The sequence below is a fragment of the Dendronephthya gigantea genome, unplaced genomic scaffold, assembly GCF_004324835.1.
Source record: "Dendronephthya gigantea isolate DGI-Jeju-01 unplaced genomic scaffold, DenGig_1.0 000029F, whole genome shotgun sequence".
NCBI lineage: Eukaryota > Metazoa > Cnidaria > Anthozoa > Malacalcyonacea > Nephtheidae > Dendronephthya > Dendronephthya gigantea.
In genome coordinates, this window is record NW_021163039.1 from 1933096 (window position 1) to 1951213 (window position 18118).

General features: G+C 35.8%; 2 protein-coding genes and 1 pseudogene across 2 annotated transcripts; all 3 read left to right on the top strand.

The window, feature by feature from the left end:
• The first annotated feature begins 11677 nt into the window (after positions 1-11677).
• On the top strand, positions 11678-12538 carry LOC114523960 (tetratricopeptide repeat protein 28-like). The gene has a single exon (XM_028545027.1). The coding sequence runs from the start codon at positions 11678-11680 to the stop codon at positions 12536-12538; it is 861 nt and encodes a 286-aa protein (XP_028400828.1).
• A 1-nt stretch (position 12539) lies between these two features.
• Positions 12540-15232, top strand: LOC114523961 (tetratricopeptide repeat protein 28-like). The gene is made up of 2 exons (XM_028545029.1): positions 12540-15128; positions 15215-15232. Exons 1-2 carry the CDS (start codon positions 12540-12542, stop codon positions 15230-15232), a joined length of 2607 nt encoding a protein of 868 aa, XP_028400830.1.
• Positions 15226-17691, top strand: LOC114524039 (annotated as a pseudogene).
• Positions 17692-18118: the final 427 nt, after the last annotated feature.

The window sequence follows — 18118 nt, forward strand, 5'->3', positions numbered from 1 at the left end:
CTGCATACCTCGGGAAGGTCCTGGGGTGTAATTCTAAACATGGATCTAAAATAAGTAAAAGTAGCTATTACTCGCTATAAATTGTGACAAAGCACAATACTTAGCTATCTTAAGTGAGAAACATTGATCTTTAACCAACATTCTATAACCGGGTGGAAAAACAATATCTGGATTTTATTGGCATATCACAAGAATAAGAAAGAACAAGTATGATAATTATTATCGATTCGAATCTTCGTGCCTTGTACAGAACACCACGTCCCAAATTAGCAAGCAGTCATGGTCTAAGTCGTCACGCGAGAACATTCGTATGCTTTGAAGATATTTCAAACTTTAAAAAATCAGTCAAAAGAACTTCGCAAGGAAATCACGAGTAACATAATCACGAGTTGCAAAGGAATGGAAAGTTGCCAAGTTTCTGTGAAAAACTTTGCGGATGTGCCGTTTCAACGGAATACAAAATAATGTGGACACGGAAACACGGAAATTAAGAACGACAAAATTACATGAATTAAAAATATGAACTAGACGTGCGTAAAAAAAGGAAAAGAGACGCCCGATTGTAAAATGCAGAAAGATATGGTGGAAGATGAAAGCCAAACAGTATAATTACCAATATTTACCATGTGGTTTACAGTGACCGCAGTAAAAGTGTACACTGATCTCTTTCGCCTAAGATTATAACATTCCTCTTTTTGCATTGAAAATGACGTCTTTTAGAAAAGCAGTAGCAATACTATAAATGGATTAAAAGGATATGAGTTTATAACGTGTATATTTACAACTCGATCATCGTGATTATATTCGAACAGTATTTCTCGCGGAAAATCTGGCATATTGTCTCATGAACTTCACACCCTGAAGCGATGAAAACTATCAAAAAGGATTCGTACAGTTCACAAGATGGTTATAAGGAATGTTGGTCATAATCTGAGTAGACATATAGATTTGAGCATAGCCTATATTAATGATACGTGGTAATGGAAGTGTTCAATTATACATAAACTTATTAGTTTATTAATTTACTATTTTGAAACCTCACTGTACATTTGGTAAACATCTTATTCATGCTCCAATCCCCTATGATTTTGGTCTAAATTCGGCACTCCTAATAAAGTTATCGAAGTGAGAAGTTGATCAGTTAAACTAAATTAAAAGTAAACCGTCGTGATACACCCAGTGAACTCAATACAACTGGAACGATAACTCGAGTGATAAAGTCTCTAAAATCCTGTGATTTGCTGAAGCCGATATGAATCTGATTTGAATACTAATCCCTTATTAATCTGAGAACCGCGCGCGAGAAAAACACTTTTAAAAGAAGTGGGGAGAGTGTAAAGGAGCGAAAAAGCGTATTTTTGAGCAAGAATTGGCTATAAAAAGATATTTTCCGCCCGATAGCATCAATTTCCAAGCTTGAAATTTATGTCACTTATAGTTGGTAGTGATTTACGTCCATTTAGGGGGTAAACTTTCGAGGTAACAGTCCCATATCGTAAATATTTCAAAAGTTTAAACGCGCCGAAAAAAAGTTCAACTTTCAACAGCACTAAAATAAAGCTTAAAATTAATTTCCTGCCTAGAAAGTGTTTTTTTAGAAAAGTCCAGGTAAGGTTGAAGCTTTCTAGACTTTATTCTATATCAATTGCTAGTTTAGAGTATGAGAAAACATGCAACGAAAAAGGGGAGTAATTTCGACCCCTGACGTGCAATGGCGGCCATCAGTGTGGCTTCAAGATGGCGGCGGAGTTATCGTTCCAGTTGTATTGAGTTCACTGGATACACCCAAGAAACAATATATCAATATATCAACACTTTCATTACCACAGCTACTGCAATACTGCATGATGTTTATATTCCTGACATTGCTGCTGAGCTCTACATTATCCTCCATTTCATGTCTTATACTTCTTTACCACATTACTTTTATTGAATACAAAAGTATAAAACATATATATAGTATAATAAAAAGTAGTTATTATCTTATATCATTTCACAAGTATAATATCTTAGCATTAAATTGGGACTTTAGAAGACCAATAAATTACATTCAATTTAAGTTGATCATAATAATTTAAATTAGTCCTAATTAAATCAGACATGAAATCGATGAAAAGTTGATTTTTTGTCTATTTTTTAGTCGTATTGTAGACCGATATATCATCACCGTAAAAAATGTAACCATGCATATAATATGATTTGAATATTTACAATATATTGTTGTTTAAATAATCAAAATGGTTGTTTTCATGATTATATTTCCCGATATAATTAAGGCTCATTTCTTAAGTGCACTATAGGTGTTGTTTTTCAAGTATGATTTTACCTTACACTTTCTTCACTACTATCCCTCCCCTGGACTTTGTACTTATGATCTTTTTCAAAGACAGGAATTCATTTTATTTTTTCATTCTGTTGTCTGTACGTTGGAATTATTTGTACAGCAAGATGTTCAAATTCAATGGTATTGGTTATCAAAAAGTTGTTTGGTAAATAAAGATAGATATAAATTGTTAATTGTTTGTTGTTACATGATTTTGTAATTTTTTTGAAACCGAATCACTTTATTGTGAAAAAGCATATCTTAATGAAAATCATAATTATAATCTTATCGCGTCATCATGCATTCAATATAAAAAGTTAAAATACTGGAACACAACAATATGTTAATTCGTTTTCCTTCCACGGCCTTTTTAAAACATATGGTATTCAGGGTGTCCACATTTTACATAGTGATTTACTGTACTTCATGAACGAAAAGAAACTTAGAAATTTTTTTATATACTTTGCATGTTATTATAGTTCTTTGAAATATCGCAACCGATGATAATTATATATGCAATGTTTCAAGGACAAAGCGAAAAAAAGACGGTTGCAGGTTGCTAAACCTTCACATAAGGTAAAGAGTTTCTATTTGAAATGTTTCAGTTAATGATGTGGAAGCCAATCAAACGTAGCTAAGTTTGCGATCTCGTACACGTGTGTCATGCTGCGACAGGAATTACGACTTTTGTGAGTTAAGCCCCGTACAGACAGGCAAGTTTTCTTTCACAAGTTTCCTTGACCAGTTCACTTGCGCTGGTGTGTATGACGAACGTGTTTTTTTGCCTTGCCAATTTTATTTGTTTGTGTGTACGCGAAAAATTTGACACATTTTTCTTGACAAGTTTTACGATGATATGAGTATATTTTAGGATAATATGGCCATGATAAAATAAGTATACGATCGAATCTTAAAACAAACAGAAATTGAATCTCAAAACAAACAAAATTCCGCTCGATTGGCTCGAAGATATTGTTGGGCAGTTCCCTAAAATACGTTCGGCAATTCCTATTCAATTCCGTACACACGGGCATTTTTCCTTGTTTAAAATCTGGCATGAGTCGAGACCAGCTTTTGAACAAGGTTCCTTGTCAAGTAAAACTTGTCAATTTTTTTGCGTACACACGAGCAAATAAAACTTGTCAAAGAAAACTTTTCAATTTTTTCGCGTACACACGAGCAAATAAAACTTCGGCAAGGAAAACTTGGCAAGGAAAACTTGGCAAGGAAAACTTGGCAATGAAACTTGCCCGTCTGTACTGTTTAATTGACGTTACGCGTCATCACTGAATATATATTTTATAGATATTTTTATTTCTACTGTTGATAAGGACTTGTATAACATGAGCTGAATACATCGAATACATCGCATTAGAATACATCGCAGCTAACCAGTGAATTATTTGAATGGAACTCATCAATCCATGAATTGTAAGTACGCGAAATCATAGTTCAAAGAAACGGCGTAATTTTAGTTAATGTCAGTTGAATTATTATGAGCGAATGTTTTGTGCAATTGTCTATATCTTTATGTAGTTAAAACGTTCTTACAAGGCAAGGAGTTCTGATTAAGTTCCCCCAAAGGCATGGTATATCTCGGTTGTGCATATTCTTATTACAATGCATGCAAGATTTCAAATCATAATTTATATAAGTTGCGGTCGATCTGGCGTCTGACTACTCCACAGACAGCAAACATTCTTTCATGATTGTATACTGGTATTAAACATGACCAACCGATTGATATAAATAAATTAGACGTTAAATATCAGAGAAAAGTGATTTATGATCTGGATGGTTTGCTAATTTGATAGTTTTGCTAGGCATGCCCGGCTATTGCACTTTTGTTTTAATTCACGGCACGGCGTCGCATTCAACATAAGAAAATAACTATTTTGTAACACGACACGGCCCTTACATGGCCCTTTCAAAACATATGGTATTCACCGTGTTCATATTTTATATACTATAAGTAGTAGTCGACTAAGGATCACGATAGTTTTGCTAATTTTTCTCGCTCATGTTAGTGCTTGTTTGAAATTTAACAACCGATGATAATCATTATTCACTCTTCAAAACAAAACGAAACAAGACGGTTGCTAAGCGTTGACTTGAGCAACGAGTTTCTATTTGTGACATTGAAAAGTTTACTTCTCGTACATCAAATTAGTTTACTTCTCGTACATCAAATTATATATATATATATATATATATATATATATATATTAAAATATACTATATATATATATATAATATATATATATATAATATATATTAATATATATATATATATATATATATACACCCATTTCCAAAAACGTTGGCCGCAGATAGATATATAGATAGATACTCGAAATCTAATTAGAATTGCATATGTTGTGTAATATTATAGAAATCACACGCAAATGTAATCATATGCAATTCTAATTAGACTTCGAGTATCTATCTGCGGCCAACGTTTTTGCAAATGGGTGTATATATATATGTATGTATATATATATATATATATATATATATATATATATATATATATATATATATATATATATATATATACATATATATACAATGTCAATGTCAATGATTTGACATGACTGGTGCAAGCCAAGCAAACGTAAATTTGCTATCTCATATATGTGTGTCATGCTGTGCAATCGTTTCTTTTAATTTATGTGTACTCGACGTTGCCTAGTCATGAGTCATCATTGAATTTAACAAATTAACACGACAGGACAAACTGAGCGTTGCTTGCGTCGTGGCCTTTTCAAATTATCACGTATTCAGCGTGTCCACATTTCACATAATGATTACTTCATATTCCGTATTTGAGCACACATTTGAGGATCTTGACACTGAATGATACATGTATATTTAATATTTATGTCAGTAATTCTTTGAAATATCTCTACCGATGATAATTATAATTCTAGGTAGAAAGTGATGAAAATTCAAAATGTTATTTGCTGTTGAAAATGAAAGTTCCGGCTGAATGTTTGGGTTTTGAACAGTGTTGTTAATAAATAGATTTGAGTCCCAGATGTTATTGGATATATTGACGTCCCTGATGAAGTTTTCTACAAGCACTTTGTGCCATTCTTTGTGCCTATTTCTACCGAATGATCGACTCGATAATCTGCATAATGTATTTATGTAGTCCGTGGCGCAGACACATAGTAGCCTAGCTACCCGCAGCATCATTATTATTTAAAATTTAATTGGGTGCATGGCCTGTCGGTCTAACAGGCATCGCATCAATTAACATTGGCTTGGCTTCCAATAACTTCAAACCTTAAGAGCAGAATTTAAATTCCCGTCAATGAGGGAAGAATCACATTTTACGAGCCCTGCGTGTAGGAAATGTAAGTATTGAAATTTGAAATACTGTAAATGTTCTCGAATTTTAATTTAAGTTGATGAAATATTTCAGGTTGTCTTCCTAGTTACTTACTAGGCAAATACAACAAAGAATTTACAAACAACAAATAGTTAGAAAACCTGATGTGAACAATACCATGTTAGACCAGCCCAAAAACCACTTTTATTTTTTACACAATTGCCATACGTTTCACAGACGAATTCTTTGTTTCTCCTTGATGTTTATAAGACCTTATTAGGAACTGCGCTATAGAAGAGCCACCTGCACCTTGGAAATTTAGAAAATGGTTTTCTTCAATTTTTATTATTTTTTTAATATATTTCGTCGATCAAATCTTGGGCCAATTTTCTGATGCGCGATTCCATTTTGCTCACATCATACATAATCCTCCTACATGAAGCACAAATACACCGTTCTTTTAATGCTGGCTGATTAAGTTTAGGTTTAACTGGCCTGAAAATATATTTCATGTAGATTCTGGTTCTATTTTAATAATATCGCTGCTATTTCGCCGTTTAAAGATATGGTACCGCATGGCGCGTAAAAACGTCGCACATGATTGAAAAAGAATACGACCAAGCTCTAACGCAGTATGAACCATTTATATTCATGAACACATTACACATATTACACCGCACACTAATATAAGACTGGCATACACGAGGCGCGCTAGAACAGAAGTTTGTTTAACTAGAAATACATGCTTGCAAAATCCCCACGCCTAAATGAGGCAATGAACAATTGTTTTTTTTCCTCAAACAGTGAAGGCTATTGTGAAATGTAATTAATTTCCTGAATAAAAAAATTTTTTTTTCAAAATTAATGCATGGAAGCAATTGCGCTCGAAACTACTGAATAATCGACTTCCCATCAATGCCGTAGATTCATATTTATTTAGTCTTATGGTCATCGCATCCGTCTATAGCAAATAACGCATTGTGAACACGACAATAACTATCTACAGATGGTAGTTAATAGCAAAGAGTTTCTATTTGAGACGTTTCGGTTAGCATTGGAAAGTTTACTTCTCGTACAGCAAATATATACTACAATATCAATCATTTGACACGACTTGTGAAGGTAAATTTGCTATATGTCAATGCTGTGCAATACCTTTCTTTTGCGTGTATTTGACGTTGCCTCGTCATCATTGAATTTAACAAATTATCATTCTCTTTTTGTGAACTTACGTTCTGATTGGTCGATTTGTACCACGTGAGAGGATTTTATATAGGAACAAAGCCACGGCAGTGCCGTTATAAAATTTATTACATGTTTGCATAACACTCTAACTCATCGTTAATATGACTGTTGTCAAAGTGGGTATTAGAAAAATAATTGTGAAAGTGTATCGACGATGATCATTTCCTTCCAGGCTTATAATTTAGCGTGAAGTCCTACCGTTGTGAACTCAATAGCATTCTCTGCAGACGCTGACGTTAACGACTTCTTTACAACGGAGACTAACAACGGCTTATCATCAGTTTCAACCTCGACAGGTTTGGTGTACGTATACTCGTTATACTCCTCGAATGCAAAAAAACCTGCCAGCAGCTCCCTTTCGATTTGAGTTTCCCCATCTGTAAGAGCTCTCGACGCAAACGCGACTGGTTTATCATCCTTTGGCCAGTTGTATATAAGACTAGTTAACTTTTAACTGTAGTTAAGGACAGAATTAGCAAAGCAGAGTTGTGTATTTCTGAGTAAACTAGGATTTAAATATGCAAAGCGTAGTTAAAGAGTTTTCTACAACCATCCACAGAATTAACGCAGCTCCCAAACCACATTTTGACACATCACATTGACAACGTGGATGTCACAGACGTCTCCACGTCGTAGTATGCAAGAACTGGCTCATCGTTAGAATATCTATTATTTTTTTTATTTATCAGTTCTATTATTAACTTTTTGCCCGGCTGGTTCCATTCTATCTTCAGTTAACTTGTGATCATTATTGGTAGCTTCTGGCACGCGAAGTTCGTATTTCTCTTTGTTGAGTGTGAGATTTTATTCCTTGCAAACAATACAATACAAACAATTTATTTAGACACGGAGGAATATTCAGCTAAAAAATACAACTGGTTTACAAAATTGCCGTGAGAGAGTCGTTATATAAATTAGTAAAATAATCTTTTGTAGCTTTCTTAAATTGAGGAAAGAGGGTTGAATTACGCATTTCTTCAGGAAAGCTATTCCATAGCAAAGCCCCGTCATAGCATAAGCTACGTTTTAGATTCTAGCTACGGTTCGTTCGTGGTTTGGGTAAGTTTAATTTAAATTGATTATTTCTAAAGTCATACTCAGAATTTCGAATAGAAAACAAGGTTTGTAAATATGGAGGCATATTTCCTTTTAGTATTTTAAACATCAACTGAGACTTCAATTTTTTACGTCGTATATAGAGATTATCTAATTGCAAGCGATTTAAGAGAGCACAAGCGTTGGCATCATAACTTGACCTCGTTATGACTCGAACTGCTCGGTTTTGTAGTTTTGGTAATTTTTTTGCAAGTGTGTCCCCTAATTCATCCCAAACCGAGCAGCAGTAGTCAAAATGAGGTTGTATTAAAGCGAAATAAAGCTGAACTGCCGCTTTGCGCGATATAAAGGGTCTTACGCGCTTTGACGCTCCAATAGCCGAAGAAACCTTTTTGGATATTTTGTCAATATGCTCTGACCACGAGAGGTGACTATCAATATACATACCTAAAGATTTGGAAACATTGACCCTGTTTATTTCACGATTGTTAATGGAAATAGATATATCGTTATCGGTAGTATTAATTCTTTGCCGCGATCCTATTATCATGCATGAATTCCGTTTTACCAATATTCAAACTAAGCTTATTAGCTGTAAGCCAGTTATTCAGATTTTCTAACTCACGGTTAATAACAAATTGCATTTTGTCCAATGAATCAGCGGAATAACTTATACTCGTATCGTCCGCAAACATTCTTGGCTTAGATACATTCAAGCAATTTGGTAGGTCGTTAATATAGATAAGGAATAGCAATGGACCCAAACTACTACCCTGAGGAACTCCACAGGTTAACGAGGTAGAGCTTGAGAGCTGACCATTTACTTTGCACTTTTGTTTTCTATTCGTTAGATATGTCCTAAACCAATTTAGACTACCTGGATCAACTCCATAATTTGTTAGCTTTAGCAGAAGAATTTCATGGTCAATGGTGTCAAAAGCTTTTTTTAGGTCGATAAAGACTACCGCATTTAACAAGCCGTTATCTATATTAACCGACCAATCATTTGTTGCCTCTAGTAGTGCTGTTAGTGTACTGTGAAATGATCTAAACCCAGATTGACAAGAGGTCAGCAAGTTGTTCTCATTAAGATAATCATAAAGTTGGTCGTAAATGAGGTCTGGATCAGTTTTAGCGCCACTTTTGTATAGCAGTGACACTCTAGCTTCCTTCACACTGTTGTAGGGTAATCATCGAACGCTCATCCTGTGTTTATCATCATTCATCACTTTGGGTATCCCCAAAGGACTGGCACATTCGCTTCTTAAAAAGTAGGGTTATCGTATGGTCAACTTCAATGTGATAGGGCTTCTTTAAGCATGCCCTTACGAAAAAAACACATGCAAACATGTGGATACATGCGATCACATGTGGTTTACATGTGATCATATGTGATTCACATGTGAATATACGCGGTTATTTTGAGTCTACATGTGAACCACATGTGATGCGCATGTGGTTACATGGGATGCACATGTGAACCACATGTGATGCGCATGTGGTTACATGGGGAATATCTGTCAACACATATGGTTCATATGTGATCAAAAGTGCTTCACATGTGAAAATATACTAACATATATAAGCGGCTCACATGTAAATAATATCATGGATAGTTAAAAGACTTTAATTATAGTGATTTTATTAACCAATAATATTGATTTTATTATCCATGGTAATATGTATGTATAACGTATTTGTTAATCGACATCATAGACAATCCAGAAGATGTCTTGTGGATTCATTGGATTGTCTACAGATGCCGACATATAAGGTTATTTACAGTTATATCAAGATTCTGCTGCTTATTATACTTCTCATACTTACATATAATCGGCTGCGTTATCTTGGACATGTTAGGTATAAAACTTTGGTAGATTGTGCCATTTCTTCCATGTTGTCCAAGGACAATTTCAACTTTGCTCTGAGCGCAACTGGTGTGCTACATAAGGGACTGACAACTAGGGTAATCATGGGGTCAGCATCGATGTCATAGGGCTTCTTTAAGCATCCCGCCTCGAAATCACTTTAGTAAATTTCTCTGGAAAAGTTTCTGCTGATTGACGTTAATGACGATCAAAATTAACTTCAGAGAATCTTTCAACCCAATGATAGGCACTTGTTGGGTTTTGACAACGAAAAAATTCAATGTCATTGCCACACTTCATATTGCATTCTCTCACCACCGACGGATAATCACCAGTCCGAGTGTATGGCCTAGGTTAAACGTCGCATTTTAATCGCGTCGAATGCAATTCAAACAATAGATAAAGAGATGATAATGAAGCTTAATGAGGCGTAACATCTCATTATCTATTGTGTGAATTGCATTGTAACGAACAAATGTAACGGTATTATATTGACTTGCGCTCCTGTATCAATCTGGAGCTTTATCTCCCTTTCTTCCACCAATAGGATTTTGAACGCATTGTCTTCGTTTGGCATTGAACAACATCTGCCAACATCTTCGTTTGGCATTGTTACAATATCTACCTTCTTAGCACAAGACATCTCATTAAAATGCATGTAGAAATAGCGAATATATTACAGGATCACGATATTCTTGCTCATTTTTATCGTTCTATTTCAGTAACTCTTTAAAATATTTCGACCAATGATAATTAATATTCACTGTTTCAAAGAAAAAATAAAACAAGCTACCGAGTTTATATCCGTGATATTTCGGTTATCATTAGAAAGTTTATCAATTAACTCTCATGACTTGTGAAAATCAAGCACAGGTAGTGGCGTGCTCTGTAATTCAATTTTTAGTCCTTGGTCAATCGGTCCATAGACAATCCAGAAAACATTGTCTTCTGGATTGTCTATGATGATCGGTCGCAACATTTCGTCGCAACGTTATACAATATGGTTGGCATATGTTGCAAGATGTTATATAATCATATTTGACCAGACTGCATGGTCAAACTATACCATCTTTGCCATCTTTAACATGTTGCCAACCTAATCACACAAAAACTTTGCGATCTCGTATATGTTTCGCATTTGCAAATTTGTTAAAGCAATTGCATATTTTCTTTATTGCGCAATTGGATAATTGCTTAGTTTTTCTGAAAACTGCCTGTGTTCTCGTGCAGAAAGTTCCGGAAGGTGAAAATTACGTACACACTAAACTTCCTAATGTTATGTTTGGACGACCATGTTGATCAATATAATTACCAGTGTTTTGACATTAAATTCAATAATCAACTCATCATAAGAATAAAAAGCGGATGTTTGGAAGCAATTTTGTTCCTAGAAAGTATACTACAAGGCATAATGGCTTCGATTTGCATCAAAACCCCAACGTGTTTAGACAAACTCGGCGGTCATACACCCATAATCCTAAACATTTAACCATACACCCATCATGCCATCAATCTACCCAACCACCCACCCTTCCACCATCCATCCATACCACCACCCATCCATCCAGAAATCCATCCTAAGCATTATATCTATATTTTATTTAGACTGAGGAAGGAAACTTAAAGACGGAAAAGGTAGAGTGTACAGAAAACAAATCCGAGCAACAAGGTATGTTATAACATTGAAGGCTTTTAGAAACAGCCACCACCAGGAGTTGTAATCAAGTAAGCATTGCTATTGATAATCACGAATAAAAATATATGGTCCTTAATTAATTAAGGGACCATGAAAACACGATTAACCATCTGAAAAGCTTAGCTATTGACATTGCTTCCGGTGCTCGCTTAATAATGGCAGATCGCGCTTCAGAGGTGCAATACAGTATCGATGTGGGCTATGCTCACGTGAATTTAGGTCATTATGACCAGGCTATTGACTGTTTCAAAAAATCGTTACAGATAGCAACGGCAATCGGCAACCAGAAAGGTATAGCTCATGCAAATATGTTTTTAGGAGTTGTTTACAAAAGATTGAAGGACTATGAAAAAGCTTTTAGCTGTTTGAAAGAATGCTTAGAAATTAGCACGACCATTGGTGATACGCATTTATTGGCAGAAAGCAATCACCAGTTAGCTAATACTTATTATTCTTTAGGAAAGTGGGAAATCGCAATTAGCCATTGCAAAAAAACAATAGAATTAGGAACAGCCATTGGCAATCAAGGAATAATAGCAAAGATCAATCACAGTTTAAGCTACTCTTACGTTCAGCTAGGAAGAAACGACGAGGCACTTTTATGTCTCGAAGAAGCGTTAAGACTTATGACCGCTACTGACGACAAGAAAGGGATAGCTGATACTAATATGAGTTTGGGCAGATTTTACCAAAGAACGAAAGATTATGAAAAGGCAATTAGCTTTTTGAAAGTCAGCTTAGAAATTAGCACCGCCATTAGTGATCAGTCATCAATGGCAGAACAGAATAGAAATCTAGGTGATCTTCATCGTTGTATAGAAAAGTGGGAAAGCGCAATTGACTATTATAAGAAAACATTAGAATTGGGAAAAGCAAGGGACGATCAAGAAAAATTAGCAGGTGTCAATTGTAACTTAGGCATTTGTTACAGTAAACTAGAAAGAAATGAAGAGGCAGTACGTTTTGTTAAGACTTATGACCGCTATTGGCGACCAGAAAGGTATAGCTCGTGCTAATATGTATTTAGGAGATGTTTACAAAAGATTAAAAGACCATGAAAAAGCTATTAGCTGTTTGAAAGAAAGCTTAGAAATTAGCACGACCATTGGCGATACGTATTTAATGGCAGAAAGCAATCGCAAGTTAGGTAATATTTATTATTCTTTAGGAAAGTGGGAAATCGCAATTAGCCATTGGAAAAAAACATTAGAATTAGGAACAGCCATTGGCAATCAAGGAATAATAGCAAAGATCAATCAGAGTTTAGGCTGCTCTTACGTTCAGCTAGGAAGAAACGACGAGGCACTTTTATGTCTCGAAGAAGCGTTAAGACTTATGACCGCTAGTGACGACAAGAAAGGGATAGCTGATGTTAATATGAGTTTGGGCAGATTTTATGAAAGAACGAAAGATTATGAAAAGGCAATTAGCTTTTTGAAAGTCAGCTTAGAAATTAGCACCGCCATTAGTGATCAGTCATCAATGGCAAAACAGAATAGAAATCTGGGTGATCTTTATCGTTGTATAGAAAAGTGGGAAAGCGCAATTGACTATTATAAGAAAACATTAGAATTGGGAAAAGCAATGGACGATCAATGGGAAACAACAATTGTTAAACGTAATTTAGGCAATTGTTACATTAAACTTAAAAGAAATAAAGAGGCCGCTCAATGTTTTGAAGAAATGTTAAGACTTATTACCGTTACTGGGGACCAAAAAGGTATAGCTCTTGCTAATATGTATTTAGGAGTTGTTTACGAAGAATTAAAAGACCACGAAAAAGCTATTAGCTGTTTCAAAGAAAGCTTAGAAATTACCACGACCATTGGCGAAACGAATTTAATGGCAGAAAGCCATGGCCAGTTAGCTAAAATTTATCATTCTTTAGGAAAGTGGGAAATCGCAATTAACCATTGCAAAAAAACATTAGATTTAGGAAAAGCAATTGACGATCAAAAAAGAATAGCAAACACCAATATTTGTTTAAGCTACTCTTACGGTCAGCTAGGAAGAGACGACGAGGCACTTTTATGTCTCGAAGAAGCGTTAAGACTTATGACCGCTATTGACGACCAGAAAGGGATAGCTGATGTTAATATGAGTTTTGGCAGATTTTATCAAAGAACGAAAGACTATGAAAAGGCAATTAGCTTTTTGAAAGTCAGCTTAGAAATTAGCACGGCCATTAGTGATCAGTCATCAATGGCAGAACAGAACAGAAATCTAGGTGATCTTTATCTTTGTATAGAAAAGTGGGAAAGCGCAATTGACTATTATAAGAAAACATTAGAAATGGGAAAAGCAATGGGCGATCAAGAGGAAACAGCAAATGTCAAATGTAATTTAGGTATTTGTTACATTGATCTAAAAAGAAATGAAGATGCACTTCCATGTTTGGAAGAGGCGTTAAGAATTTTCACCGCCATTGGCCACCAGAAAGGAATGGCTGACAGTAATAGCCTTTTAGGTCACGTCTATTTATTTTTCGGTGAATATGAAAAGGCATTCGCTCACTTAAAACACGCTTTAAACATATATAAGGCTATTGATGACAAAAATAGAATTAAATATGTCAATAACGAATTGGGCCGTGTTCACCAGCATAAAAGTGAATACAGCAAAGCCATCGACTGTCACAGAAAATCTTTAGAGATAGCAAAGACGGTCTGTGACCAAGCAGGTATAGTAGAAGCCAATTGTTATTTGTTTTTGATTTATCAAAGAATGGGAGAGCGTGAAAAGGCCATTAGCTATTTAGAAGAAAGCTTTCAAATCGGCAAGGCTATTGGTGATAAGTCATTAATGGCAAAAATCCAAGCCAATTTAGCTGATATATTTTTTTCCTACGAAAAGTGGGAAAATGCAATTGAATATTTCGAAAAAGCATTTGAAATTTTCAAAGCAGAGGGCAATGAAACGGCCAAAAGCGCGATCATTGGCAACTTGGGAACTTGTTACCGTAAACTTGGAATGTATGATAAGGCTTTGAATTATCACGAAGAGAGTTTAGAATTAGCCAAAACGACTAGAATGCCATCAGGGATAGCAGACGCCAACAGACAAATCGGTATTACATATAAACTGTTGGGTGATCATAAAAAAGCCATCGAACATTGTACAAAAAGTTTAGAAATAGGCACTGATATTGGCGAGCCGTTAATGGTGATAGGTAGTTATGAAGAACTCGCAGATGTTTACAAGAGTTTAGGAGAATACAAAGTTGCATCATCATATTTACTAAAGCTTATTAAAGTTCTTGAAGAGCAGTTCCAAAATACGGTTCCAGATGAAAACAAACTTTCCTTCACATGTTTTTTCTGTAGAGTCCATGGAGAGTTAATGAGTTGTTTTGTTTCTCTGGGGCGCATAGAATCAGGATTATTAGTGACTGATCTGGGAAGAGCTAAAGAGCTCCATTTTTCTATTGAAAGAAAAAAAAATTATTTCGATGCAGAATCGTTTCACTACGCAAAATCTATATGGGACAAAATTGAGAAAGGGGAGGAAAATCGAGAAATAGAGCGAATACAGAACATCCTTCAGGTAGAAAATGACGATACTTCAATAGTGTTATTTGCGTTTGATTACAATGAAGGGTCTCTGAAGGTTTGGGTTTTGAATAGTGATGTCACCTTTAAGAGTTTACATGATGCATTGAATATTGCGTTGTTTGTGTTGAATTTTTCCACAAGGAGAGGTCTCAACGTTAATCGAGATTCTTCATTTTTTAAACCTAATTCACTTGCGAATAAACATAGTTTTGAAAGTCGCATGATCTCACCGCCAACCCGGAAGCCGTCTAAAAACGAAAAGGTTGAAGGCTTGCACGAAAAACTTTCGAGCGTCGATAATTGCAGCGATGAAAATAGTATAAAAAAACTGTTCGATTTTCTCATTCAACCGATAAGAGATGCCGTCAAAGGAAATAAGCTCATTGTTGTTCCTGACGGGCCACTGTTTTTTGTACCATTTTCGTGCCTGATTGATGAAAATGGGAGGTATTTATCTCAGAGTTACAGCATTCAAGTAACGCCCTCACTACACACTCTGACGTTTACCAAAGAACAACCCGATGACTCTGACCTCGGTTTTGCGTTGTTTGTTGGTAATCCAAAAGTTGGGAAGGTTTCTTTGCATGGCACAGATTTCATAGCTGATGACCTACCCAAAGCAGCTGAGGAAGTTGCAAGTCTTTCGAAGCTCTTCACAGCAAGGCCTCTCGTAAAAGCTGAAGCAAAAAAACAGGTTGTCCTCGGACTTCTTAGCGGTGCTACTATAATTCATATTGCTGCTCATGGTGAGCGAAAGAATGGCGAAATAATGCTTGCTCCTGACCTGTCTCCTAAATAAACCATCTTTTTCTCTTCCTAATCAGATTCCTATCTCCTCACACAAAGGATATTACAAGTATTTCATTGCCAGCTCGCTTGGTCGTCCTATGCTGTTGTTACACTGGCAAAGGTGAGCTTTTTCCAGAAGGTGTCATAGGTATAGCTCGGTCTTTTCTTGCCGCTGGAGCTCGCTCTGTTCTCGCTACACTCTGGCCCATTAGTGATGATGCAACAAAAGAGTTTATGGAAGCATTCTACGGCGAACTGCTTCAGGAAACACCAGTTTGTGAAGCTTTAAGAAGGGTAATGAACCTCTTTCAGCAACACGAAAGAGAAGACTACCGCTCGTTTTTAATTTGGGCTCCATTTACTATCTTTGGACATGATGTGATGTTTACAAAAGGCGACATTAAAGCAATCAGAGAAAAATCCAGTGAAACTCTACCCGAGGGTGGTTTTGCGTTGTTTGTTGGTAATCCAACGTCAGACTTGACTAAAGCCACTGAGGAGGTAAATTCTCTTTCAAAGCTTTTCAAAGCCAAGGCCTTCGTGGAGGGCGAAGCCAGGAAACAAATTTTGCTGGAGCTTTTCAGCGGGGCAAGTATTATCCATATTTCTGCACATATTCAAGCTAAGCAATGTGCAATAACGCTTTCTCCATATTTCTCCTCGAATCAAGGTTCTTTGACTCTTGCTGAGCAAAATGACATTTTGACGCATCAGGATGTTCAGGGCTTTTCTCTGAAAGGTGGCTTGGTTGTTTTATGCCTGTGTCATTCTGAGCAAGACGAAATCTCTCCAGAAGGTGTTGAAGTTTTAGCTCTGTCTTTTCTTGCAGCCGGAGCTCGCTCTGTTCTTACCACACTAACGCACAGTGACGATGATGCAACAACGGAGTTTATAAAAGGATTTTATAATCACTTACTGCATGAATCATCAGTCAGGGAGGCGCTAGAGAAGACAAAGGAGCTCCTAGAAAAGCATGAAAAAGAGTCGCATCGATCCTATGTAGGTAGAGCTCCGTTTACAATCTACGGAGAAGATATGATGTTCCAAAAACACGACATCGAAACGATAAGAGAGAAATCTGACAAAATGTTTTCTAGTTTTGTTGTATTACGACCTGCTGAGCTTACTGGTTCGTTTGAAAATCTTAACCAGCAAGATGAACCATAGTATAGGTAATCGTTGTCTACTTTGTCGTTCAAGTTTAGGAAGGTTATATTAATCTCACAGGTTCTGCTCAATATAATTATTTGTAAGTTTTTTATTCTTTAATCCTCGCTAATACAGAATGGGAGAGCAGACTGGCTGTAAAATTTTTAATTACATATTATTTTACTCAATCATGTAATCGTGCACTTAGGTTTGTGTGAAATTCAAGATGTGCATTGTTAACGTATCCAAATAGTTCACAATCATATTTAATATCTCAACCGGAGAATATATAAACATCTGGGTTTTATGTTGGTGTATGTGTGTATTAAATGTAAATAAATAAATACTAAGTGTATTCATACCAAATTTTGTGAGCGAATTTCATATCGGCCATTAAAGACTTGATTAAAATTTCGTTGAATTTGGTTATAAATTAAAGCGAATTAAATTTCGAAGATTATGTAAAAAAAGTAACTTTCTACGGCTCTCCAAATGCCCCAAAACTTCTTCTCACCACAATTAACAGCTGGTGTGTGTTAAAGAACAAGCGATTAATTCTATGGCATGGGGATCACCACGCAAATATCTTTCTGGTTTCTGATGTAAGTATATACTTCAAGCATCAACTTAGATTTAGTTTAGTAAACCTGCCTGAATTCAGGTGCATAAGCACCGCGCCCGCGAAGCACAACTCTTGCCAGGGGTGGATCCAGCACTAGTGCACTAATTTGCATGACACAAGAAAACTGCTCAAAATAGCGATTTTGTATTGTAATGCAAATTAGTGCACTAGTGCTGGATCCACCCCTGACTCTTGCGGTAAAGAGGAGAGGTTTTCTTGTTGCATCATTACATAGCTGATAAACCAATTCATCAATTGGAAATTCGAAGAGGCTTCCAATCTTCATGCTACTCCATGTGGATCGTGTATAACTACAATTCAATGCATTTTTCAAAAATGCCTTTTTCAACATTCAAAGATAGACGTATTTGTTTCGTTCGTAAAATTTTTCCCTCAGTTTCTGCTCAATACCATACGATGGTATAACTAATAATGAATGTTTACGAGGGCAATGGTAAAGAATACTTTTACGAGGTGAAAGATGG